The sequence below is a fragment of the Neovison vison genome, chromosome 6 (assembly GCF_020171115.1).
Source record: "Neovison vison isolate M4711 chromosome 6, ASM_NN_V1, whole genome shotgun sequence".
Taxonomy (NCBI): domain Eukaryota; kingdom Metazoa; phylum Chordata; class Mammalia; order Carnivora; family Mustelidae; genus Neogale; species Neogale vison.
Window position 1 is genome coordinate 222,515,508 of NC_058096.1, and position 27,806 is coordinate 222,543,313.

At 52.3% G+C, this 27,806-nt stretch overlaps 1 protein-coding gene across 1 annotated transcript; it reads right to left on the reverse strand.

The window, feature by feature from the left end:
* Positions 1 to 4,301: 4,301 nt before the first annotated feature.
* Positions 4,302 to 17,577, reverse strand: LOC122909900 (zinc finger protein 77-like). The gene is made up of 4 exons (XM_044254596.1): positions 17,507 to 17,577; positions 11,919 to 12,045; positions 6,094 to 6,274; positions 4,302 to 5,680 (listed from the first exon to the last, which is right to left on the reverse strand). Exons 1-4 carry the CDS (start codon positions 17,507 to 17,509, stop codon positions 4,402 to 4,404), a joined length of 1,590 nt encoding a protein of 529 aa, XP_044110531.1. The 5' UTR covers positions 17,510 to 17,577; the 3' UTR covers positions 4,302 to 4,401.
* Between the last annotated feature and the right edge of the window lie 10,229 nt (positions 17,578 to 27,806).

Here is a 27,806-nt window from a genome sequence, read left to right on the forward strand (position 1 = left end):
TTTAACAGCCATGACTACAGCTGTCAAAACCAGATCCAATGCCTGCTTCAATGGCTATTTGCGAGATTTCCAAACGCTATCAGGACCTAATGGTGCTTCTCTGCAAAACACCATTTCTAAATTCACAGAGGTGAGCCACTGAAAGCTATCAAAATGGCTTTTGATCCTCTTGTCCCCACCTCCCCCATCTTCTTTGTCTCCAAAGCTGCCACCACCTGGTGTTCAGACCAGTCCTCCAGTGGCCTCCTCCTCTTTTTCCTCTACCCAATCCTCATCTCCTATGAACCCACCCCCCACTTCTAATTCTTTCTCTGAAGGTCCCTTTTCCTCAGATGCTCTCCCCAATCCTTCCTATCCTGAACCTGTTAAAACAGGCCCATTTGGGGGTCCAAGGAACCTCAATTCCCTGCATTCAAGACTGAACCATGAGCCACAGTTAGCATTTCCCAATGTGGCTGAGGATCCCCAGAGGTATGGTGAACAGTTATTCAAATTTATTTCTAGGAATTACTTCACATGCTTGTTGGTGAGGGCCAGGCCAAACACTGGTTGACTCTGGCCCGGTAGGAACATCTTAAGAAGTATTAAGGGAACAGCATGTTTCTGCAGGGACACTAGAACACTTGCTGGAAATACTACTGAGCAATTCTACTATCTTCCCTCAAGCCCGCTGAGTGGAACAAAATTCAGACTTGCACACAAAAACCTGATGGGCCTATTCAGGATGATTAAAACTGACTTCAAATTGTTTTTAAAGAAAATTTTAAAAAAATGTATTTGACAGAGAGAGATCACAAGTAGGTAGAAAGAGAGGAGGAAGCAGGCTCCCTGCAGAGCAGAGCACCGGATGTGGGACTTGACCCCAGGACCCCGAGATCATGACCTGAGCCAAAGGCAGAGAGAGAGACCAAACTCACTGAGCCACCCAGGCGCCCCTTTCTTTTTTTCTCCTCAATTTTCAGTTGCGACATGTGAAACAGTTATGAAACCAGTACGTTCTGCGATTACGACAAGGAGCCAGGATACTGGAGGAAGCCTGTTACACACGTAAGGGCTGCAGACACCTGGATCCTTCCAGCTGGCCGTCCCAACATTCCCTGCATTCCCAGACCAGGGCTCTAAGGAACTACGGGGGCTGTTCCCAGGGGTCCCTTTTAAACAACTGGTGAGACCATCTGCACATTGGGAGGAGTCTCTGCCCTTGACACCAGAACTACCCTCCTGGGGGCCAACTCCCTCACACAAAACCCCTGCCTACAAGGACTAAACAGCTCCAACAGTGGGCCCTCTTAAAAACATCTCCACAGGTCTCTTCCTGCCTCTCAGCCTCTTCCTCTCGGGGCCCGTGGAGAGATACTCACCTTCTTCCCCTCTGTTGCTTCTCCTCTCTTCATGTGTGCACCTGACATTCCTTAGAAAAATGCCAGGGGCGCCTGGGTGGCTCAGTGGGTTAAAGCTGCTGCCTTCGGCTCAGGTCATGATACCAGGGGCCTGGGATCGAGCCCCACGTCGGGCTCTCTGCTCCGCGGGAAGCCTGCTTCCTTCCCTCTCTATCTCTGCCTGCCTCCTTGCCTACTTGTGATTCCTCTCTCTCCGTCAAATAAATAAAAAATCTTTAAAAAAAAAAAAAAAGAAAAAGAAAAATAAATGCCAGAATCTGGTTCCCTCAAAATGGGCCCATAATTCCAGAACTGGGCAGCAGTGATCAAAACAATCAACCAGGAGAAGCGAACGACCTCCTGGCCTCTTCTGCACGTTCCGTCTCTGATGGCGCCATGGGGTCTGTTCCTACTGGATCTGCTACCTTGTTCTTTACGGGCAACACGTTCAGCTGAGATTGGCAGAACCCACAGTACGCCTCATAAAGATAAAACTGTATTTTTCAAAATCTCTTGGGAGAATGAGACAATAGTCTATAAAGATGCACTTCAGGCATCAAGCCCATGATAGAAGATTTAAGCATTAGTGTCTCATGATCTCCCAGCACTACTCCGTGTAACACGGTCTTCCTGGTGAGAAAACCCAATGGCTGGCAACGGACATCTATCCCGGACCTCTCGGCAATTAAGTAACATGTTCCTGCCTCCACACTGTTGTTTCTAACCCCACAGGCCACTGACATCCATTGCCACTAGAGGGAATTTTTCATCGTAACTCACCTATGCACTGGATTTGGGATTCCAGCTGGTAAGTGTAGCGAGTTTTTGCTTCCACTTGGATAACACCCACAGACAGTCATGCCACAGGGAACCGCAGAATCTTCTGTACTTTCCATGGACCCCTAAGGTAACTCTGGATGGCGGACAATCTGCATCTTTATATTGGCACACTATGGAGACAATTTCATTCTCTGCCTTTCAATGGAAGGCATCATCTACTTGTTGAAACTTTGAGTTTTAAAGGGACATAAAGTCTCAAAAAATTAAAGTTTGCTCAAACTCAAGATAAACACGTAGGGTATCTGATCTTGGAACCAGACCACACTGGGATCCAGGCAAAACCCCTCATCCTTAATGCAGACACATCAGGTTTTGAGTTCCGGTGACATTACGTGTCACTCTTCTAAGGAAAAAAGACTTTTTTCACAGTTTTCTGGTGGGTATTTTAAAAAGCATGAATGTAGTAAACATTATCTTGGGTGTGCTTCTGGGAATCCTTTCCCTTTGTAAGATGTTATTTGATGACTACTTATTTTACATGATCTGTACACAGAATGTGGGGCTCTAATCCACAACGCCAAGATGAGAGAGAGTTCCACGATCCACAGACCTAGTCGTCCAAGCACCCTGCAAATTCTTTTGAAGGTCTGAGACAGCAATACTATCCCGTTTGATGTCCACCCCAACAGGGTGAGTTACACTCTCTCTTTTTGCCAAGGGTAAATCCACAAACACTAGTCCAATTGGTATGCGACTGGGGTACTTCAGGACTGTGGAATATTATGGAAACCATGAAATGTTGTTACATCCAATGTCAATAAAACGAAGAGGCTCCCATGCCTATAATGTACGTTATGCTGTATTTTGGCAGGAGTTCTGGCTGCTATTACTGGCACTGTGCACGCCAGACTGGCTCGGAGGTTAAGAAGAAAGCACTTCATAGATATTCCCACCACCATCGCTAGTTGCGGGGAAAAAAACAAGCAATCCTGAGCATTGGTCAAAAGGCACATTCTTCCAAGTCATATTGGAATAAAATAAACCAAAGACACCAACAATAACTCTCAGAAGAGATAAAAACAACACAAAATATGTAACAATAATCTTTTTTTTATTTCTCTTCAATAAAAGGAGAAAATTTAGGTGAAAATATGTGTTTCAATAATGAAGACTGAAAATACAGAGGTGATTCAGTCAGGAAATTCCACTATTAGCAACAGAAAACAGAAAAGAACTTTCAACAATCAAAAAGTCTCATGTGATGATCACAGATTGGGAAGTGTTTGGAATATGAACTTCAAGTTTTTTTTTTCCTTTTTTCTAGAATTATATAAAGTTGTACACATACACACCCCTCCCACAAACACATTCTTATCAACCTGAGTGTAAAAGACATTGTAATGGGAGGAAAAAAAAAACCAAATATGTTTTACATAACCAGGTGATTACTTCAAGTCTGACACAACAAAGTGCATGTCGTACCGATGTAGAGGACAAAAGTCACTCACCACGAGTGTTTGTATCAGCAACAGGAACTAGAAATTAAGACACTTCGCATCTCTATCATGGAAGAGGCACTTGCAAAAAAAAAAAAAAAAGTTTGTAACAACGAAATGATTTCTGTCCTGCCACAACTGTCATGAACAAAATACATGACGTTCTATACGGGAAGTGTTCCCCAAACTGTGTCCATTCGCCTTTGTCTCCAGTATATTGGCTCTCATTTAAAAAATGATTTTAGGGAGATTAAACGCTTTCCCACAGTGTCTGTGCTCCCAGATTGAGGAAATACTGGAAGGTCTTTCCATGGTTCTTAACTTCACAGGGTTTCACATCACTGTGCTCTTACAAGCATCCCCGAAGATTAGAGGGACACCTGAAGGCTTTCCCACAGCGTGGACATTCACACAATTCCCGTCTAGTGAGTGCCATCACAGATACTTGCAGTTCTGTGTGACAGTGGAAGGTCTTACCAGAGACCGTAGATTCACAAAAGGTCACCGTCCACTGTGATTCCTCACGTGTTCCTGAAAGGAGTAGTGACCAGTGAAGTTCTCTCTGTGAGTGAAGTTCTCTCAGTGAGGCCGACTGAACGCTTTCCCACTCTCTACACTTAAAAGGTCTCTCCCCTGTGTGCACGTTGTGTGCTTCTAGGCGCAATGGACTCCTGAAGGCTTTGCTACAGTGGTGACACTCGTAGGTTTCCAGGAGAGGTGAAGACTTTCCCACACTGCTGACATGTTCAAGGTCGTTCTCTACTGTGCGTCCTCATATGAGCTCGCAGGTGTCCAGGAGTCGAGAAGGTTTTCCCACACTGCTGACACTTGCAGGGGTTTTCACCAGTGTGTGTCCTCATATGTGCTCGAAGGTTTGCAGGAGACTTAAAGGCTTTCTCACACAGCTCACATTTGAAGGGTCTTTCCCCAGTGTGTGTCCTCGTATGTACCTGGAGGTCTCTGTGGCACCTGAAGGCTGAGCCACACTCCTTACATTCATAGGGTTTCAGGATACCGTGTGTGGCCATGTGACATTTGAAAGGTTGATGCTTTCTGAAAGTTTCACCACACTCCTTACATTCCAAGTTTCCATCCTCGGTGTGCCTTCTCGCAGTATGTAGTACAAGTGTGTAGTGGCGAATGAAGGTTCTTTCACAGTGCTGACACTTATAGGGTCTCTCTCCAGTGTGCTTCCGCATGTGTTCTCGCAGGCCTGAGTTATACTTGAAGGCCATCCCACACTGCTGACATTCATACCGTCTCTCCCCCGTGTGTGTTGGCATATGTTCCCGCAGATTTCCACGATATCTGAAGGCCTTCCCACACTGCTGACATTCATAGGGTCTCTCCCCAGTGTGCGTCCTCATATGGATTCGCAGGTCTGTGTTATCCCGGAAGGATCTGCCACACCGGTTACATTCATAGGGTTTCACGGTACTGTGGGAGGCCATGTGACGATTAAAATGTCCACACTTCTGGAAAGTTTTCCCACACTCTACACATTCATAGGGTCTCTCCCCAGTGTGAGTAATCATGTGACATGTAAGGTAGGACTGATACATGAAGACTTTCCCGCACACGTCACACGCATGAACTCTCTGTCCACAGTGACCCTTCACGTGACCCCGAAGGGACGACCTGCAAGTGAAAGTTTTTCCACATTTCTTGCACTTTAAAGATTGTTTACTACCGCGACTCTTCAAGTCTCTCTTCGATGCTCCCCCAGTGTCCGGAGGTTCATAAGGTTTCTCTCCAAGGCCTGTGTCCACGTGAGGGCTGGGGCAAGAGACACAGCTGCAGGCCGGCCCACATTCCTCACGGGGACTAGGTTTGTGTCCAGGGTGGGATCTTAGTGGATTCTCAGGGAAAGAACCATCGGTGAAGGCGTCTCTACACTTGGCGCAGCGACAGGACCTGTCTCCAGTAGGACGATCCTCACGCACGGGAAGACTTGTCATCTGCCTTCTGGTTTCTCCATGTCGATCATCTTCACTGCTTTCACAGACCCGCTCCGGCAGATGACTTCTGTTCAAAATGGGAAGGCACACTGTTACGGAATAATCATTTTAACTGATCTCTTTATTAATTACCTACTGATCCATATTAGTGATTACTTGACTACATAATGGCCGTCTGCAGTGAACGGCTGTGTTTGTGGCACTGTCTCCATGGTAACAGTGAAACAAGCTTAATGTACTGGCTGAAGACGGAAATACTGTCCGAACACGCTAGGTTTCTCGGATGTCATTTTTCTCACCATTATTTCCAACTGAATGAATTTTCAGATGTTCAGTATCTAGAATGCATTCATTAAAACTTCTTCGTGTGAAAGTTTGGATCATACGATTATTGAGGTGTGCTCTCAGCGGCCCTTTGATTTCAAGTTAGTCTCACCGTCCGCCCTGAGCCCCTCCTTCCCCTGTATGAGTGTGACTCACCTCAAACGCCTTTCCTTGGTTTGGGTCTGATCTCCACCATTAGGAAATTTCCAGTCTGCTCCAAAGACAGAGCACGAATCATTTCTTGCACATAAGACGGTCTCGCCTTCACTGGGGAGCTCATTCTGCAGAACATTCCGCTGAGTCCTTGATGCACTCCTTTCATCCTGACTTGTACCAACTGCAAAAATTAGGAGCAAAGTTCAATTTCTTGGGATGTTTGAAGGTAAGAAAACAGGCCATAAGTCGATTTCTAGTCATACACTGATCCCGAAATGGAAACGAGGTTCATCAGGAAGAACAGACAAGTAACCAAAGAAAAATCCTCAGGACCCTAGTGATTTGGGACTTTGGCAATAAGAGGAAAAGTGTATGTAGGGCAGCCTGTTTACTCAGAAATACTTCAAAATCCATGGCGACTAATGTGGAGGGAAGTATTATCAGAAAAGTAAAGTAGAAAGGAACTGGGCAAGATCCATAGCTTCACACCCTACTTCTACCAAGGAACACAGAAAGGCTTGCCACGTGGGCGAGGATGGATGAAATGTGTGACAGGAGGCCAGGGCAATGACAAAATCGCCCTTCTCAGAACAAGGACGGGTCACGTTTCTAACGGACATGCGCGAATGCCGTTCCCTTCTCCCTTCTCCGACTGAGGGAGGGCTGCTGGACCGTTCTGAAGGCACCGAGGCCATCGGGGGAGCCTGCCTGACTGCCCTAGCTGCCACAGGGGGGTCGGACGGTGGGTGTGGCTGCCGAGAGCTCCCCGAGAACAGCCCAGCAGGGGGGAGGATTTGAAGGGCCACAAGCAGTCTGGAAGATGGGCTCTTTATTCTTCGAGTTCACTGATGATGGTTAAGTGTGGACTTTTTCTTCTTCTTCTTGCTGGAAGTATATTGACCGTTCATTTTATGGTCAGTTCCCAACACGGTGTTTCAACAACCATCCGCATTACAAAATTCTTGCCACATTAAGTGTAATTAAAATCTGTCACTATGGAAAACTAATACAATATTATGACTGTATTCCCTCTGCTGTACTTTCCATTCCCACATTTAGGTTTTTTTTTTGTGTGTGTGTGTGTGTGTGTGTGTGTTCCAATATTCACTGTTTATACACCACACCCAGGGCCCCACGCAATAGTGTCCTCCTTCATTCATTCACACCTTCGGTAAGTGCGGCTCTGGACCGCTCAATCACCTTCATCTATTTCTCCTCTCCCTCCATACCCTCCAGTGGCACAAACGCCAATTTCTTCTTGATAGTTTTAAGTCTGTCTATTTCCTGTTGTTTGTTCATTCACTTTGTTATTTAGATTCATAAGTTAAATATGGTGTTTGTCTTTCTGACTTATTTACTTGGAAGAAAACCCTCGGTTCCATCCACATATTCACAAATGGGAAGACGTCATCCTTCTTCCACGGCCGGGTAATCGTCCCTTATATGCATTTTCCACATGTTCATTATACAATGCACCCGTCGACGGATGTGTGGGATCCTTCCGTATCTTGAGTATTGCAACTAACACTACGATGAACATTAATGTTTTCTCTGTGGTTAAATATCCAGAAGCAGATTTACAAATGATATGGTCCTTCTGTGGTGTTCTGTAGAAACTCTGTACTGCTTTCCACGCGGGCTGCACCAGTTTACCTTCCCACCAGCAAAGAGGAGTTTCCTTTTCTCCGCATTCTCACCAGCACCTGTTATCCTGTGATCCTTGTCCTTCTCCTACAGCCAACTTGGCTGCCTTGAGGTGGTATCTCACTGCTGATTCAGTTTGGACTTCCCTGATGATTTTCTTTTAAAGATTTTATTTATTTATTTGACAGAGAGAGAGATCACAAGTAGGCAGAGAGGCAGGCAGGGAGAAAGGGGGAAGCAGGCTCCCCGCCAAGCAGAGAGTCTGATGTGGGACTCGATCCCAGGACACCAAGATCATGACCTGAGCCGAAGACAGAGGTTTAACCCACTGATCCCCCAGGCGCCCAGTCCACATCTCTCTTACTAGCTTGTGCTGCTCGGGACAAAGATGTTCCATCTTCCCCTCGTTGTTCTTTGGCTCCAAGTATTTTGTGATTCCTCCCTGACCTTCTCTGTTGACCCACTGGTGTAAGTAGCATGCTGTTTGGCCTCAACATGTATTTGCTTATTTTTATTTTTTTGGTAAAGATTTGTTTTTAAAGATTTTATTTATTTGACAGAGAGAGATCACAAGTAGGCAGAGAGGCAGGCAGAGTGAGAGGGAGGAAGCAGGCTCACGGCTGAACAGTGAACCCCACATGGGACTTGATCCCAGAACCCCGGGAACATGACCTGAGCCGAAGGCAGAGGCTTCAACCAACTGAGCCAACCAGGTGCCCCTGATAAACATTTTTTAAATTTATCTGTCAGAGTGAGAAGAGAGGGGGCACAAGCAGGGGAAGCCACAGGCAGAGGAGAAGCAGGCTCCCCACTGAGCATGGGACCGTGACCCACGTGGGAGGCAGACGTTTGACCAACTGAGCCAGCCAGGCATCCCAAGCTGCTTCCTGTTCTTAGTATTGACTTGTAATTTCATGCTGCCATTCTTCAAAAGCATGCCTCCTAAGATCACAGTCTTCATAAATTTACTGAGACTCGTTTTGTGGTCTAACACTCAAACTATCCTGGAGAATGTTCTGTGTGCCCTTGAAAAGAATGCATGTTCTGCCATTTGGAATGGAAAGTTCACTATGTCCCCCTGGTGCGATGTCACTGGAATCCACTCTTTACTGATTTTCAGTCTGGGCGTTCTATGCAGGCATGTTAGTGGAGTGTTAAATCCTCCTACAATTATTTACTATTGTCACTTTCTGACTCTATGTCTCCTAATATTTGCTTTGTATATTTAAGCGTTCCCATTGGGTGCAGAGATATATTCAACTGTTCAACTGGTCTTGTCTAATCTGTTTATCGTCATGTCATGGCAGTCTCTGTCTTGTCACAGTCTTCGTTGTGACGCCTACTGTATCTCATGTAAGTATTCGAGCTCTAGCTTCTACCCCCCTTCTATTTGCGTGGAGAATCTATTTTAGTCCACTTGACTTTCAGGTCATACTGAGTCTCCCTTTTAGGCAGAGGACACGTCGGTTCTTTTCTTTATCATTGAGTCAATGTATGTCTTCTGATTGGAGCGTCTAGTCTGTCCACATTGAAAGGAATTACTGAGAAGCATGTACTTCTTCCTAGTTTGTTAAATGTTTGTTTGTTTTTGTTTTATTTAAGATTTACTTATTTGAGAGAGAGTGAGAGAGAGAGCACCCGAGAGCAGCGGCTGGGTGAGGGACAGAGGGAAAAGGAGTTGACTACACTCTGAGCAAAGAGCCGACCTGAGCCAGAAGCTCTGAGCCACTTCCCACTGGCCCTGGGACTTCTCCTGAATAATCAGCTAACAGCCTTAGGGAGTTTTCCTTGTAGTTTAGAGTTTCTCCAGCTGGTTTCAGATAATCTCTTCATATTTCCTTTTTTCTCCATTTTATTGTAAATGCGGGTGTGGACCTTCTTTTGTTCTTCCCATTTGGCCCTGCTGAACCTCCCAGACCTGAGTATCTGTTCCATGCCCAGATCTGAGAACGCCTCACCCACAGTTTCTTCAGAGAAGGTTCTGCTCTTTTCTCTGTTCTCCTCCATAGACCCCCATGATGCAAATGTTGTCATCACTGTTGTGCTCAACAGGCCCGTGAACTTAATACGTCAGTTACTCATTTCTCACCATTACTGTAATTCTGCTCTTCGGCTTGGTTGCTTCTTACGTTCCCTCACCTTCCAGATCGCGGGGAGCTGCTGGGCCTCCTCCAATGTGCTATGGATCCCCCTAGTGTATTCTTCACGTCAGTTATGGCGTTTCTTAGCTGTGATTGGTTCTCGTTTATACTTTCTATCTCCTTGTTGTAGTTCTCACCGTGTCCAGCCACTCTTCTCTCAAGCCTGGGCGGTATCTACATGACCACTACCTTGAATTCTTCTATCTGGTAGATGACTTATCTCTCTATGATTTAGGTCATTTTCAGTGCTTTTATCCTGTTATTTTCTTTGCAACAAATTCCTCTGTCTTCTCCCCGTGCTGGCAGGTATTAAGTCAGTCAGCTACATCTCCCGGTCCTCAGACTAGTGGCCTTTCCAGAAGACACGCTACGGTGCCCTCCACCACAGCATACCCCAGCCACCAGGACAGCTGCTCCAGGAGTGTCCTGCTGTGAGCCCTGTGTGGCCGCCTGTCACGGCTGAGACCCAGCTGCTACATGACACTGTGTGGGGCTCGCACCCCTGCATGGCTGGCTGAGAAGTCCTGCTGTAGCCTTGCTGGGGCACTGATGAATGGGGGTCACCCTCAATATGTCTGTGTGCAACAATGCGTGGGGACTGCACAGGTGGGCAGTACTGGGCAGCTGAGAGGCCAGGGGACCAAAGGCCTGAATGCGGCCAATGCAGGCTCCCTGGTCGCTGTGGTTAGCTCCTTCACTCCCTGGGACAGAAATCATGATGGAGAGGTGCGCATCACACCGCGGGCTGCCTGATGGGGTGGCAGGACAGGAGTCCCAATGGGGAAGACATCAGTCCCAAGGGAGGCTGCCACCAAGGGTGACTGGACAGGAGCTACTTTGGACGGGCACCTCCAGGACAGGTGGGTTAGACAGGGTGGGTGAGTGGGAACCAGTGCCGAGTGGGGGAACCAGTATAAGGAATGCACATGTGACGGGTCAGAACTGGCTCCCAGATGCCGCTGGCTATTTCCGGGGACGGGCTGCAAGACAAATGACACCCGTCAACACGTCAGTCCCTAGACGGCTCTCTGGGCCTCCAGTGTGTGCCCTGAAATTGGGCAATGAATCTTCACACATAAAGCAGGGACATTTCAACATGCAGATCTGTGCTCCGTCCCGAGCCAACTGCAACAGTGTGCTCTCTGTCAGTTGTCTATAGCCCTCCATCCTTCCTGCATGGGCCAGCCAAAGGACTAAAGAGAGAAAGAGGCAGGAAAGGGGTAAGAGGGGAAATCCCTCACCCTTTTGGGCAAAGGCAGTCCGTAAGGCTCCCCTTTGATCTCTGGACATTCTCAAGGAACAGTCCCATCGCCCCACTGATGTTTTAGCTCCCAAACTTAAGACCCACTGATTTTCAAAGACAGGTGTCCCAGGCCCTGGTCTTTGCACTGTGGTTCCCAGGGCCAAGATGCCTGGTGTAGGGACTCATTTCCTTGCTTCTATCTACCTGGGAGATGAGCCCATCGGTTTTCCACGTAGCTGCACTGGGGCTGGGTTTCCAACCACATCTCTGCCCCACCTACCCTCTCCCATGAGGACTTCTCACCGGGACTAGCTGCAAAAGATCTGTTCTGGCGGCCTTCAGATCATTTTCAGACTGAGTCAGAACACAAGCAGCTCTTGCCTCAGTGTGTCCAGCAGAGCTGGTGAGCTCGGGATTCTCCTACTCTGGCATCTTCCCTCTCGTTAAGTCAGGGTTTAACTGGAGTGACGTCACCGAGCCTGACAGGTAGCGACCCCCATGTAACTTTCTTAGGAGTGAAAAGTACACTCCCTGCCCTAACGGGACCCTGGAGACCACATTCGCGTTTAGAAAAGCAGGGAGTCTCAGACTTGGATCAAGACTAAAGAAGAGTCGATTTAACACATGAAACTCTGTTTTTACCAAAAGGTTATGTGACCCTCGGTAGTTTCCAAGAAGGCTTGGACCACGTCTGTCTCTCCTCCAGCATATTCCCATTCCTCAGCCCCAGGAAGATCAGACACTTCTAAGAAGCACCCGTTCCCTACAACTCTAGAGACGGGAGGAGCCACGCTTACCCAGGGAGGCCAGGTTCCTCCAGGTCTCCAGCATCACGTCTCTGTAGAGCTGCCTCTGATCACCATCCAGCAAAGCCCACTCTTCCCGGGTGAAGTTCACAGCCACATCCTCAAAGACCACCGCGTCCTGGAACATCCACGTGTTCTGTTGTAGCAACGCTCCGTCCTCACCCATGTGTGTGGGAGGATGTGGGGGCGACACTTAGGGAACCACATCCCACGCTAGGACCGAAGTCACACCCATGCGGGAAGTGACAACACACAAATACACCCATAGCAGTGCCCTCAGTGACCGGAAGGGCTGGGACCCTGAAGCAGAGGGCAATGACGACAGCTCATACAGACGTACACACACCCAAATATAGGCTGTTTGTACTGAAAATGAGCAGATCTGAGGACACTTGCATGGGAAAGAATGAAAAATGAAATACTCGTTCAGAGCACACGGAAACTGGACGGCACATCTTTGACTTGCGCAAGGACGATTACTGCCTTGTCAGCCCCAAGAACTGGAACCAGATGTCAGGATGCTGTGAAGACACGGATTCCAGTGCTGCTCTCGCTGGAGGGCAACGAGGTCACGGAGCCTAGCACAGTCCCCTCCATCCCGGCAGAGGCAGATGCCACCCTGTCCCTGGGTTAGGTGGACAGTGAGCAGGGACACAGGGCCCAGGGGCCTGGCACACGTAGTGCATAAGAGGAGTTCCAGTTCCTGAAGAGTCACGGAAATCAGCGGGGCCTCGGCCATATACCCCGGTGCCCAGAACGCAAGCAGAAGGGCGCCAGAAAGAGGAGCCCCTGAGAGACGGATGGTAACAGAGCCCAGGGTGACCTTAACAGAAGGGGGGGACATAATGTAGGGGCCGCTTTCCAGCAATAAGCTCGGGTAATGGAAACATAAGCATCAAAGCAAACGGCGCACAGCGACCACAGCTGAATGCTACCCGGCTCATGAAGTCACTACCGGGAAATGGGCAGAGGCCCTAAGCAAGCAGCAGACTTCCTCCAACCAGGGACAGTTACCCAAACAGGGAAGAGTCCATAGGATCACATACTCCCTCATGGTCCCCCGATTCTCGCCCCTCGGCACCACCTTGAGGCAGACACTGTCCTCCGCTGTCCCGTGTGCTGCTCCCCTGTGGGGTCCTCAATATACTTCTATCTCCGGGGTCTGTCTCGGGGAATTCTTCCCCACCCATGCCACAGCGCCACGGGATCAGGCCACCCTAGTTTGGCGTCCGTCATGGGGGCCACTTTGCTCTGACACTGTATCCCCAGAGTCTTTAAGAATTTTGTGGGAGCTTCCCTCGGTGACGATCTCCAGCTGGGACTGTTCCTTGAGATCATCCAGAGGCCCAAGGAGTGCCCTACGGACTGCGTTGCCCAAAAGGGTGAAAGATATCCCCCCTTACCCCTTTCCTCCCTCTTTCTCTTTTTAGTCCTTCGGCTGGTCTAACCCTAGTACTCCACAAAAAACAGAAGGTCGTGGGCTGTGAGTGCCCATGTGGGCAAAGGACCCCGTTCCTATTCTCTCCCACTACATCACCTGAGCCCTCCACTCCCAACACGCGGCGCAGGTGGCAACAGCAGCTCCTGCAAAGTGACTCTGCAGGGGGAATGTACTTTCCCAGACCCTCTCCTGAGGCCTCCTGACTCTCAGCAGCTTCGCTTGGAGACAAACCCCTTAATTTCTTTGTTCCCTTACATTCAGCCGCCATTTGATCTAGAGCCAAACACGCTCCTATGTGTCCCAACGGGGAGTCCTCTCCTTGTATGACCCGGTTTGGCCACCTGGTGTGTGGCTCCGGCCACTGCCGCCAACGATGCAGCGGGGCTTACTACCGCCATCCGCTGCAACCCCTCCTCGGTGGGACAGGCCTCTGGGCATCGGCAGCAGGTCTGTCCCATGATAGGAAATAAAACGGCCGGTTCAGGGAGCACAACTGCAGTCATAAGCCTTGTGAACAGAATGAAAACCAAAACCCCATGATCGCTTCGACGGACCCAGGACGCCATCTGACGAAACCACGACCCTGTCTTAACAAGAGAACTCAACCAACCAGGAACAAAGGGGAACGGCCTCGCCCTGGTAAGGGGCAGCAGGGAAAAGCCCACACCTAACAACTGAGCAGCCACGGCTCCCAGGAGGATCTGCCAGCGGCCGACAGCTTCAGGAGATGCTGGACGGTAGCCGTCAGGGGACGGACGCGGCCCTGCAAGCCGACCCCCTTCAGACCCACTAGAACAGCTACGAGGTCTCGCAGGCGCGAGCCGGGGAGGAGGCGAGGAAGGGCAGCTGTCACCATCTCTGCTGCTGGGAACGCCGAACGGTGCGGCCGCCTGGGAAGAGTCAAAGTGGTGAGCGTCGAGTCACCGCGCACGACAGCGACCACCTGCCCACGACAAGGGCGGGCGCGCGCCAACACCAGCTCGCGCTCGCACGCGCTCAGCAGCCGACCCCACAGCCAGCAAGGAAACCCGCGCAGCAGCCCGTCCACTCCCCGGAAACGAGTGACGGACACACGACTAAGATGGAGTCCGGAGTCCGCAGAGAAAGCTCCCGAACCCTGGCTCAGGGCCCGCTGCGGAGCAACGGGCGGAGACGCGCGCAGCCAAGTCCGTCCTGCACCAGCGGAAGGAAGATTGTTTCTCCGCGTGGCAACAGTCCAGCCAATGAGAGACACTCACGGCTCAGCCAATGAGAAGCCACAACACATGGACCAACCAGGTTGCTCCAATGGATGCTCTGTGTGACGGCCCCTCCCGTGCCCCACCCCCTGCTCTTGGAAGAAGGAGCCGCTCCCTTTCTTTCCCAGCCTTGCCTGTGCTTTTGCTGGGGGCTTCCTTGTACCCTATTACGATTCTCTGATATTCCCACATAAACCCATTTTTCTTTAAGACTTTTAAATTTTTTAATTTAATTTCTTTTTCATTAATTACTAATTTATTTGTATTCATATTTATTTATACATTTATTTGTCATTATTCCTTACCTATGGATCTATGAGTGCAGAGGGAATCTCCAGCAGACCATGTACTAAGCACAGAACAAGGCTCAATTTCAAGACATCAAGATCATGACCTGAGCCAAAATCAAAAGTTGGACACTAAGCCACTGAACCACCTACTTCCCCCCACCCCATAACACAATCTTTCCTGTAAAAAGAAGTGATGGTTTTATTGTTAATGTCAGTGTGACTTGCTGATCACAAATGGACCCCAAGAAGACACTGACCACTGAGCACGCAAGTGTGGGTCCCACAGAGCCCACGGTGCTGCTTTCTCTTGGACCCCGGGCCGGAGGTTGGAGGGTCAGTTCTGTCTTGGGATCAGAGGTCGGTGCCCTGTCTGCGGCAGGCAGGGTCTGCTGCGGACCTGTGCCAAGGCTTATTCGTTCTCAGAAGACGTCATTCAGCTTTTGTTCCTTTTGTTTTGTGCAACGCACGGAAATGAGACCGCACGGACGTCCACAGAGCGTGAAGGAAGCAGACGCGCGGGTGACAGGGGACAGCACGCGGGAAACCCAGGGGAATCCCAGGATGACAGAGTCCACCCCAGTACGGATTAGAGCGACTGCTTTGTGACGCCCAGCAGATCCCAGGTCCTCCCGGGGCTGGACAGAGCCGAGCCAGAGAGCTCCCGGGGCTGGGTGACAGGCATCCGCCCGGATGGACGCCGCAGCCACACTCACTGGTCAATTTTAAGGTCCGGCCACCGACACCGCCAGCGACCCCCCCCCCATGTGTCAGTGTTTACTCCGGTTTACTCTTAGAATGACTGCAGCTGCGGTGCCCACACCAGCCGGGGATGAACGTGGGGACCGCCCACCCCCCAAGGCCCCGACCCGCCCACACTCGAAAACATAAGAGCCCACTGCACATGACAAGGGCAGAAGTCGTGTCGCCCACGCTGGACCCACTGGGTAGCAAGAGCCTCCCCAGGACACACTCGGGAGGAGTAGCACGGGTGAGCGGCTCAGAGCAGGGGCTGCTGTCCCCACGCAGCACCAGAAACCCACCTCAGCCCGCCCTCTGCAGAGGAGGACAAGCTGTCCCCAGGGAAAGATCCATCACCCTGCCTCCCGGAGCGGATGCTTTGGAAGCCCTTTCCTGAGACCTTGCCTCGGCCAATCCATAGTTCTTTTGGGAGGGGTGGGGGGATATTTCAACCTGGTGCCCTTTCTGACTCACCAAAGAGTGACCACCCGGATGGATGGGTTACAGGTCCACAGTGGGTCCCCCTGTGAGCTCAGAGGGTCGGGGGCGGCCCGAACGAGGTCCTTTTTAAGCCCCTGGCAACATTCTCCCCTCCAAGTAGGGCTGCCTCCAACTACCATCCCACCACCTCCCAGTCTGTCCGAATCACAAAGAAATGGAAAAAAAACATACCAGAATAACAAAAGACAAAAAAACCCTCCTTCCTTAAAAGTTTTAGGAGCACAAAGGGCACACGGAGACCAACAGTGTCCCCCAGGCCTGGAAAGAGCCAAAGGCTATCAGAGACAATGAATCTCTCCTTGAGGCACGGAAAGTACGCAAAGGCCCGCGGTCCGTCCCCAGGTCCCAGCCCCAGGCCCCCTGCAGGGCGCACCGGCTCTCAGAGGAGGCCCTTCGCCCCCTTCCCGGTCCCAACAGCGACCTCCGCGGCGGGATCCTGTCCGCGGCTCCGCCCCCGGCCCCCAGGCAAGCCCTGGCTCCGTCACCCGGGACGCAGGAACACGTTCGAACTGCTCTGGGCCACCCCACGCCGCCTCCGCGGGGACTGGGTGTCCGGAGCCGACAGGCGGTCCGAGCCGGGTCCCCAGCCGGAAGCGAGGGGCCGGGACGGCGAAGCCAAAACCACACTCGCACCGCCTGTGCTGCCGGCGGGACACAGGGGCACCGGGGGTCACCGCCTCTGCAGAAGGATTTCAGCAAAACGTCCCCAAATCACGCAGTGAACTGCAGCGCGTCTGTCACGGTCTCGGTAAAGAGGCGGCTTAGACACACGCCCACGGGTGTCCGCCCCGAACACGGACCGAACCGTGGCCGGATGCGCGGCCGCGGCCCGACGGGCACCGCTCGGCGCGCCCCGTGCCCGTTCCGACGGACCCGCCGGAGCCCCGGGCCCCTACATGCAGCCGAAGTCCCTCAGAACCCCTAACGGTACCACGGCGCGGCAGCCCGCTCCGGTCCCGCGTCCTCTCGGCGGCTGCACACCCTTCGTCGGGCCCGTCGTCCCCGAAGTGACCGGACCGAGAAGCGCAGGCTCCGCAGGAAGCGAAACCCACCGCGGCCGTCCGGGGCGGCCCAGCCCCGCGCGCGCTCGTCCCGGCCCGAGTGAGAGACCCCCACCCCCACCCCGGGGGAGCGCACGGAAGTCCCGCCCGGAGGGGTCCTCTGCGCGCCCGCTGCCCGGTCGGCGCCCCCCGTCCCCCCGCGGGGCCCCACAGCGTCCGGAGCCCCAGGCCTGCCCGCCCCGCGCCGGCCTCGCTCCGGCTCCACCCGCCCAGCACGCAGGTGCGGCCCGACCGGGAGGGGAGCGCCCCGCCGCGGCCGCTCCTGCTTCGCTCTGGCCGGCGGGACCCACGCTGCGGGCCCCGCGCTCACCATCTCGGCGTCCGGCTGCGGAAGCCCCCGGCGTCCAGACGCGCAGACCCACACGTGCGCCGCTCCACGCCGGTGAGCACCGCCCGCTGCCCCCCGGAGCCACACCTACCAGGACCTCCCTCAGGCCTCATTGGGCGGGTTACAGGCCCCGCGCTCCGATTGGGCGATGCTTCGGGTCCTGCGACCGGATTGCACAGGGATTCGAAGTTACCTCCCCCCGACCCTGATTGGACATTTCTCCGGGACGCGAGCTCGCCGCGCCGTGGTAGGACAGCCTGCGGCCCTTCACCTTCGGATTGGGCGGCACTCCAGGCACCGCCCCTGGGGACCCACACCCGGCTGCGCTACCAGGCCCCGCCTCCCGCATCCTGACTGACAGGCCGGCGCTCCGCACGTGTCTCACATGCCTGCGGGGAGTCGGTTCCCAACCCGGCTGACTCCCGCCCGCCTACCCGCCTGCGCCCTCCTTCCGCCCCCGGAATCCGACACAGTCTCCCCGCGGAGCCTCCCCCGTGCGGCGCCCAATCGGGACGCGGCGGAACGGAGCTGTCCGTGGTCCCCCCCTGGGCGAGGGGATGGAGCCCCTGTCCCGCCTGCTGGAGCGCAGTCCGGGAGCCGGTGCCGTCACGGGGGGCGGGGGGGTCCGGCCTCCGGGATCTCCGCCCGGCGCCGGTTCCCAGCGTCTGGATTCCAGCCATCCCGGCGGGGAAGGGGCATCTCGTGGTGGTTTTGGCTCGCGTCGCGGTCGATCGTGACGCCGAGCATCATCGCGTGCGCCACCGGCAGCTGTACTGTCGGTGGGGTCGGCGCGCCTTCAGCCAGGCGGTGTCGGGTCTTGTTCTCCGATCCAAGGACTGTTTGTGGATTCCGGTGAACAGTATGTCACCGTCTCTGTGATTTACAAACATGTTCCCCCCTTCTCTGGGTGTCTTATCCCTCCCAGGTAATGTCCTTGGATGGACAACGGATTCATTCTACTGTCACTCGTGACAGGCAGACGTCAGGCCACCTCCTATCCGGTGGGCGGGCGACCTCCTTACCAACTCCTGTCCTTGCTGCGCGCTCAGAGACTGGGTAGGTGGCCTTGCTGCCAGTGGGGAGAAGGACCTGGGTTCAGTTAGGATGCCAGAGGGGCAGGGCCCTGGGAGGGCAGGCCTCAGGTCTCTCACCAAGAGGGTTCTTGTCTTTGTGCAAGAAATTCAAGGGCAAGGGCGCCTGGGTGGCTGTTGTTAAGCGTCTGCCTTCCGCTCAGGTCATGATCCCAGGGTCCTGAGATTGAGCCCCCGCATCAGGCCCCTAGCTCCACAGGGAGCCTGCTTCTCCCTCTCCAAGTCCCCATGTTGTGTTCCCTCTCTAACTCTCTGTCAAATAAATAAATAAAATCTTAAAAAAAAAAAATCCAAGGGCAAGCCATTTAGAGAAAGGGACAAGGAGTTACTAAGTATACAGGTGAGAAAGGAGGTGGTCTCTCCTCGCAGGGGGGAAGGGGACTCCCTTAGCCTCTAACCAAAGGCTTTATAACTGGTGGTTTTGGGTTTTTTGTTGTTGTTGTTGTTGTTGTTTGTTTTTAGATATATTTATTTACTGAGGGAAAGGGCAGAAGGAGAGGGAGAGAGACTCTCAAGTGGACTCAATCAAGTGATTGCAGAGGCCTACATGGGGCTCCATCCCCAGACCCTGAGATCATGACCTGAGGCACCCAGGTCCCCTGTTGTATTTTTGTTTTGTTTTGTTTTGTTTCAATGAGGTAACCCTACAGGGAGGAGCTTCCCCTTTTACTTTGGGTTCATCATTTACATTGAGGTGAGTTTTTCCTTTGTCTTAGAGTTGGGGACAAACCTACCAGGAACCACTTGGAGCATTTGCAGGCTTTCTGGCTTTCACTGCTGTAGCCAGTGGGGTCCAGTCCTTCTCCTTGACTTCAATCTCGTGACTCTTTTCATGACCTGATGACTTTTATATTAAGGGTTAGCCTAAAACCAAAATGGCTTTACGTTGGTCAACTTGTCTTCTGGGTGTCCCTCCCTTACCTCTTGCTCAGGTACAGTGGGCCTTCCAAGACCATCCACCCCCCCCCCAAAACCCTGCAGGCTGGTGGCCTTCTGGTCCCTCGGATGCCATCTGGCCAAGAATTAGGGCGTGGACCCCTGGGGAAAGTGGGGACCTGTCTGGATACCGGGACCCCAACCCCACAGCCAAGGGTGGGAGCTGGGTTGGGGTCCCTAAGGGTATTGGGAGACCCAGTATACAACCCATTCAGGTGGGAACCAGCCCCTCCCAGGCAACTCCCACCCCTACCCCACCCATGCACTCACCATCTCACTGGCTTCTCCCAGGAGGGCCCCAAGGGCAGGTGCACATGAAGGCGAGACCCTCCCAAAGCCAGACAGGAGCCTGGGAGCGCTCCCTCTTGGATGGTGCCTGGGCCCCTGCACCCTGACGGATCTGCTCTCCCCTGCCAGAACCTGTGACCCGGCAGAGCTTCGCACCGCAACCTCACATCTCCTGATGGGGTGGCCATCGAGCACTGGAGCTGGGTCCCTCCTCCCAGACTGGGATATCCTGACTCAGTTTCCCCATGGAGCTTCCCCTTGTCAGCTGGGACAGAGGGGACAGGTCTGAACGGTACAGGAGGGCCTGGGGACTTCACGTGTTGGGAGTCAGTGTGGGAATGAGGTCTTCATGGCTCCGTGTCCTTCCTCTAAGAACAGAGACACTCAGCGGTGACGTACCACATGCAAGGCAGGGCCCGGCTGCTTTGACTTGTGACCTTTGATATACTGAGGCCTGGCCCTGCCCCCTGCACCTCTGGAGCTTGACCAAGTGTTCCCTGCAACCCATTTCTTACCACACAGTTCTCAGGCTCTCTCCACACAGGAGTCCTGAAGTTTGGGTCCCCTCCAACACCGAGGAAACACTGGGACTGGGACCCAGCGCCGGGCCTGTGAGGTAGGAAAGATGTTAGGTTTCGAAGCCGACAGCCAAGAAAGAATTCTTGAGATGTCTTTGGTGCAAAAAGGTGGTTTTATTCAAGTACAGGGAACAGGACCCTTGGGCAGAAGGAGCTGCACTGGAGCCATGAGGAGTGGCCCATTACATCCATGCAAGTTGGTCCGGTGTTAGGGAGAGCATATGTCTGGAAGGAATTCTGGAAGCAAGGTTTCCAGAATCTAGAGGGTGTAGCTGTTGTTGGGAAAGGTCCCTCATTACCGTTTTATAAACCCTGAGTCATGAAACCCTTCAAATGTGTATCAGTGGGTTACTCGGTCGTATGCTTGTGGGATGAATGCCAACATGTATCTTGGGGAATAGACAGGAAGTTTCCAAAGGAATTTTTATACCTTAAAGTAGACTTACAGGGGTCAGGGGGGTCAGGCTAGGATTGCCTTCTGCCCTTAGCATAGTTTCAACATCAAAGCCGTTGAGACCCTAGAGGAATGTCACTCTGCTTGTTTAAGGGACCTGTCATCGGGCTGTAAGTAGTAAGGAAATGTAATGGTTTCTCTTCCACCTTTGTTTCCCACATCAGTCCGTTTCTCCCGAGAATGAGAACACCTTGACCACAGGAGGCCCTGTCCAGTCCAGCCACGCTGGCCCTGTACTCCTCTGGGTGCCCCCATCAGTCCGACTTCCCCTTCTACGTGGAAGAGAAAAGCCCCTTCCTGTCTGATTTGAGATGTTTGTACCTCTTGGATCGGTTTATTGTCACTCGAGTCAAGTTTCTCCTTATACCAAATCCAGATCTGTTCGCTGTTAGACAAACATGCATTTACCTCGGGAACCCACTGCCTCTGGAGAGCTTGGTGCCCCTGGCAGTTGGGACTATTTAAGAAGCAAAATTCGGGGCGCCTGGGTGGCTCAGTGGGTTACACATCTGCCTTCAGCTCAGGTCCTGGGATCGAGCCCCACAACAGGCTCCTTGCACGGCGGGGAGCCTGCTTGTCCTTCCGCCTGCCGCTCCCCCTGCTTGTGCTCCATCACTCTCTCGGACAAATAAATAAGTAAAATCTTTTAACAAGCCGGGGTCGGGGGGTGAGGCGAATGGGTCTTGGCAGGTCACCTTCCTTTCTGGGATGGCAGGGATCTACCAGCTGGATAAGAGCAGCTCATTCCTGATGGTTGGGTTTTTGATTCCATTTCTGGGAGAGGCCAAAATGGCAATGAAGTCGTGGTTTGGGGACCGGGCGCGGAGTGAGTGACTCCATTCTGGTCTTGTCTTAGTTTTAGCAGCACCCAGGCCCGGGAGCAGGAAGTCTTTGGACAACCGCTGTCATGAGATGTACTTAAAACTTTCAAGTGGACACTATATACTGGAAAGAAATGTATTTCAGATCGCTTTTTGAGCGTGTCCCTAAAAGAGTTTTAAGTAGAAAGGGTATGCTCTCCCTGTTAGGTGGGCTGCCGCCATGGGGGCAAAGAATGGTCCAGAGAGGAGAGAAACACGGAAGAGTTGATTCATTCTGCAAGGGAGGACTGGGGCCCGACAGCTCAAGAAACGTCGGCCCGAGTTCCTGTCCACCCGGGCCAGGCCCTTCCTGCGTGTGACGGGCCTGCAGCTGTGTCCATGCGGGGGGTGGCGGGTATGGAGGGGGGTCCCAGGGCAGAGCAGGAGGCAGCAGTTTCCCCGGGGCTCTGTCCAGGGGTCCTCTGGGCAGCAGGTGTGCTCACGTTAGAGAAGAGTATGTTGTGTAGTTGGGGTCTACTCCCTGAGAATGGCGGGCACCGTGACCTAGGAAAACAGAGTTAGGGACGCGGCCGACCCCTGACAGTCTGGCCTGTAAGCAGGGCTAGGGGGGCAGAGGGGACTTGAACTGGATTCCTTTCCCAGCGCCTTCACCACATGTGGTGACATCGCTGGTGATGTGTTTCTTCTTAAACAAAGATGTTGGGGGAATCATCATAAAGACATGACCTTAAAAAACAAAAGACATGACCTCCAGATGTCCCAAGACCTTGACGCAGACGCCCAGAGCCTCATCCCCTTCCCCTGTCCTTGCCGTGTGGGCTGTGCTTGCCTTCTGGGCTCCCAGAGGCTGTCCAGAGGGCACAGCCTTGCCTGGGTGACGCGGCATGGAGACTGAGCACAGTTAAGGCGTCTCTATAAAGAGCTGGTGGGTGGGCGAGGGGACCCCCTCACCTTGCTGCAGCCCCACAGACGCCTTTCTGGTAAGTTCCCTTTACTTTGGGAAGCAGCTGTCTACCAAGCTGGGAGAACCCGCCTTTGTTGGGGTCTCTGCCCCGCGACTACCGGGGGTGGGGGGGCTGGTTTCAGATTACAGCCAGGAAGCTCCCAACGGGGCTCCAGAACAAGCGCAGTGAACTGGAGGCCTCCCTCCGGGGCTGATCCCTGACCGGCCCCCGCCCTGCAGGACACCCGGCCCTCCTGTCGTGTGTCCCCCCCACTTCCGGGCTGGCCCAAGAGCCCTTCCGCTCTGGACAAAGGGTCACTCCATGGGGAACCGGATTCTGAAACTCCTGTGCCTGCAGTAGGTTTGTTTCCAAAGGGCTTTTCATATGTTAGGACTTACGGATCCTGGAGGTCTCACTAAAGTCAACCTAAGATTGCTTTTTGCCTCTAGCAAAGCATCAACATTGGGGCGCACAAGGGCTCAGTGGTTTAAGCCTTTGCTTTCGGCTCAGCTCATGATCTCTGGGTTCTGGCTTCGAGCCCCGCGTGGGACTCTCTGCTCAGCAGAGGCGGCTTCCCCCTCTGCCCCTCCACTCACGCTCTCACTTTCTCAAATAAATAATCTTTTTTAAGCATTAAGGGGAGGGCAGTACTGAGTTCTTGGAGGAAGGTCACGCTCCACCTGCCTCGGGCATTTCCGAGCGGCTGCGGGGGACAAGGGCGCGTCCCCTTCTCTGCATCTCTTCTGCCTTTGTGTTCCTCATCGTTAACCACCGGCCTCCAAAGCTCTTCGGGCCCAGGGGTCCCGTCCCCGGGCTATAAGAAAAACACCATTTTGCACCAAAAATGTCTCAAGAATTCTTTCTTGGCCATTTGCTCATGTCCCCCCCCATCCCGGGGGTTTCCCACCCTGAGTCCCTGTCCCTCCCGCCCCTCCGGGGACGACTCCCGCGCACTCCTGTCCTGCTGAATGTTCCGCCGTCACCACCTGAGGACTGGGGTTTCAGGTTGACTCGTGAACTCAGGAAAAGAGCCCAGTGACACGAGGGAGCCTGTTCCGTGGCCCCTCAGCCTGGTCCGTCTTGCTGGTGTCCCAGGGCCTCCCCACATCCCACGCTCCCACCCCCAGTCTCCCCCCTCCACGCATCCACCCCAGCTCCTGGCAGCACTGCGCTCTCTCGACCACTTTCCCTTCTTGCGGGGGCTCTGGCTGCGACCGTCATTCTTGGTTTCGTCTCCAAGGGCGAACGGTTAAGAGTCGGCCCCATCCTGGAGGAAAGCGCTGCGCAGTCGGGGCTGGTGACTGACGGGGGAGCGGGAGGCAGGTAAGGGCAGGAAGCGGACGCCCCCGCCCCGACGCGGGACTCCCTCCCGGGGTAAGTGTGACATTCCTCAGGCATTCCTGCCTGCCCCAGAACGGAGGGAGGGGGAAACCCATGGTTAGCAGGCAGAGATCTCCGTCCTGCAAGACGAGTCTCCCGGCAGCTTACCCAGCTCTTAGGGGCTTACCAGGGAGGAGCATTCCTACCCGCAGCCCCGTAACTCCCCGAGACCCAGAGATTTGGTTTCCTGGCGCCCCAGCCTCACCCTCCCCTCCGCGGTGATGTGGGAAACAAAAGCAGAAGGGAATGCAAGTAAAATTCACTTTCTTTATAGCCTGCAGCCCATTTGATGAAGTTCTCGAACCTAGGTGAGGTTCGGTGGGGTGAGGTTCGGAGCCGACGGCTAAAGAAAGAATTCTTAAGACGTCTCTGGTGCAAAAAGGTGGTTTATTAGAGCACGGGGACAGGACCCGTGGGCAGGCGGAGATGCGGCTGCCCCGAGTTGTTAGGGTAGGCGTGTTATATACCTTGCGGTTGGGGGGAGGTGGTGAAGGGATGGGAGATTCCGACAGAGCTCTCACGTGCTAAGGTGGGCCTACAAGGTGCCGGGGGGAGTCCTTGCCCTTATGGCTTGATCAATGTCGTTTTTAGGTCAGGCATTATCATCAAGATAGTTGGGAGATTCTTAGTGGGGTATTATGACCCTGCTGTCATTCACATTCCCTTCTACCTCAGTCTCCTCCAGTTTATGGTGGGGAGGGGGACATTAGGGCTTCAGGACATGAGAGTTATCTGCCTCTGGAAATTTGTGCTATTGATAAGGTAACCTCCCTGTTTAGATCTCTAGGATACCTGTAGAGCAAGGGAGATTCCTGTTCTGCAGGATTGCGATCCCTGCAAGTTACCTATTTATCGTTTTATGGCAGTCAGGGGTGCTTGAGGAATGCTACACATATGGAGGGGAGCGGGTGAAGAGGGGGTGCAAGGCGCCAGCTTCTGCTCTGTCCTCAGCCAGCCTCCTGCTCCCTCATCATTCCCCCCTGAACAATTTTGACCCTTAAATCTTTAAGGTGGTTGAAGGTGGAAGGTCTCATCTTCTGTAACTTCTTCCTGCTGAATAGGGGCGTAGAGCTGTCCCTACCTGCTCGGGTCAATATTGATCAGGATAGGAACGTATAAGGGATTTACAAAAGGTGGAGGCAGCTGAGTCCAGTGCTGACAGTGAAGAAGTATCTTTGCGCGTGGTAAGGATCATCTGCCATGGTGAAGTCATTGCAGCAATGGAGTCTCGGCACCAAGTAGAGAAACATTGAACAAAGCAACATATTAAGGTTAATAAGGCGATAAGAATGAGAAACCCGAAAAGGAGAGTTGGCCATAGTCCTTCTCCAAACCATTAAGCTAACCAATTACTGAGAGAGAGAGAAGGATCTTGAAGAGCATCCTATCTTTTATTAGTCCTGTGACATTTTTTGATAGTCTGGGATGTACACACAACATTCTGTCTTGATAATTGCGCGTGTGCCTCCCTGGGCTGCTGTCAGGACATCTAGGGCCATCCTATTCTTTAGGACTGCCTTGCGTATTTGTGAAACTTCAGTATTAATTAGGGAGATGCTGTTTAGTGAATCATTGAGTGCCTTTGTAGTATATTTGTTAAGGGCTTCTACATGCCACATGACATCCTCTAGTCCCGCAGATGGAACAAAAATGGATGCTAAGTGATCATACCATTTAAAAACAGATCGCGTCCATCTTTGTTTCAAGTTGGGGAGATTAGCTAGAGTTGTAATGGTTTTAGTAACGCGCCCATGAATCCAGGCAAATCCTAAAGTACAGCGACCTATCCATCCTGGAGGAAGCCAGGGCCACAGGTTGGTTCCACATATCCAGTGGGTTCCGTTTGGAGCTGGCCACCTAATGCCAGGTGGCCTTGCCCAGTCAGTAGCAAACAAGTCAGTAGCCTGGAGTATTATTACTTGGGAACACATCTCTAGTGATTGCCACCCCAGATGTCGTGTTATTTGCCCAAGTACCGCCCGTATGATTCCTTTGTTCCCAGCATAAAACTGCCTTTTGACTGAGCCGTCCAATCGTGGGTGTAAGCCACAGATATGCATCTCAGATTTGATATATACCATCCTTAGTATAGCGATAAGGAGGGTTCCGTAACTTAGGCCCTAGCCGGTGAGTATTATCTTGTGGGCTTGTTAGATCAGTTAGGATTTTAATAGTTTGAGAATATGAAAAACTCTGATTATGTCCTGGTGAATCCCATGTTTTACTGATCATGGGCCAGGAAGAAACATTTCAATTAGTAATAGATTCATCCCGGTACGTACTGTCTCCATCTACCATATCTGAAATATACTTTTGCAGAGAATGCCAATCAGTGCCCTGTAAAGGGGAGACCCACCAGGGTAACCCAGACGTACTTGAGGTAGGCAAAATTCCACATATCTAAAAATTTGTCGATTTTGTAGTTCTGCAAAATGCTGTGCCCAAGGAATTGTTGCAAGGTGGCATTTGTGTGAAATCAAGTTGCCAGTCCTCTCCTGGATAGGATCTATGCCTCTGGACTGGTTTTAAGAGAGGTGGGGGGGGCGAGCTGCACCCTCCGGATTTACTTGGGCACAGATACTACAGGATTGACACACCTGTTTTATTGTGGTTGTTAAATTTACTCCATCAAATATATTTTTGATTAAATGTTTTAAAGCATCTTTGCTCCAATGAGTAGCCTGGTGCAAGCCCTGTATTATTTTCCATTGACTAATCTTAGGTATAAAGAATTTTCCCTCATCGTCAACAAGCCAGTCTTGTGCATTTTTAGTATACCCTCGCTCCTGAGCAATATGAATTTCTTGGTCTGAATAGACTGGAGTTATGGACTCCATTGGAGTCAAGACTGGTCTAAGGCTCAATATCTGTTTACCCTTTGCTGCCTCTTTGGCTGCATGGTCTGCTAGATTGTTTCCCTTAGATTCTAAGGTCATATCCTTTTGATGTCCTTTGATGTGAATCACTGCTACCTCCTTAGGCAAGTGTACAGCCTCAAGAAGGGCTGTGATCTCAGCCCATATTTGATTGGGGAGTTATGGCTTGATAGCAATCCCCTTTCCTTCCAAATAGCTCCATGGGCATGTAGTACCAGGAAAGCATATTTGGAGTCAGTATAAATGTTAATTCTTAGGCCTTCTGCCAATTGAAGGGCACGAGTAAGTGCTACTATTTCCGCTTTTCGGGCAGAAGTATTTACTGGAAGGGGTTTTGCCTCGATTGTTTTAACCAAACTAACTATAGCATATCCAGCTCTTTTTTCTCCCTTATCCATAAAGCTGCTGCCATCAGTAAACCAGTTATCATCCGCATTTTCAATAGGGGAGTCCTTTAAATCCAGCCTACTAGAATAGACTGAAAGATCCCCCTAGGGCTCCAAGCACCCCGGAATGGACCCCTTCTCAGGAGGAGACCCCCGGACCCAAAAACCAAGCCGAGTCCACTGATCAGATGCAAACAGCACGAGGTTTATTGAGTTGACACAGGTACCTGCGGGCGATCAAGTCTTAGGAAGACTCGCGCACCAGCCCTTTGTTCAGGGCCTTTTTATGGGGTTCGGGGAAGCGAGCGCATACGTACAGAAGCAGAAACATAGTTACAAGGTTCTTATTGGCTGGTTTGAATGTAAGGCATACTCGGTGTTTGTAGATTGGCTTTGAAGGACCCCGGCGAGCGAAGAGAAAGGTGGGGAGGGGGAGTGAGGAGGGGGAGTGGACCTTATTACTCAGCAGAGAAACATCCTGCCTACGTGACTAGGCCCACGTACCTAGGCGACCCCCCTTGCCTACAT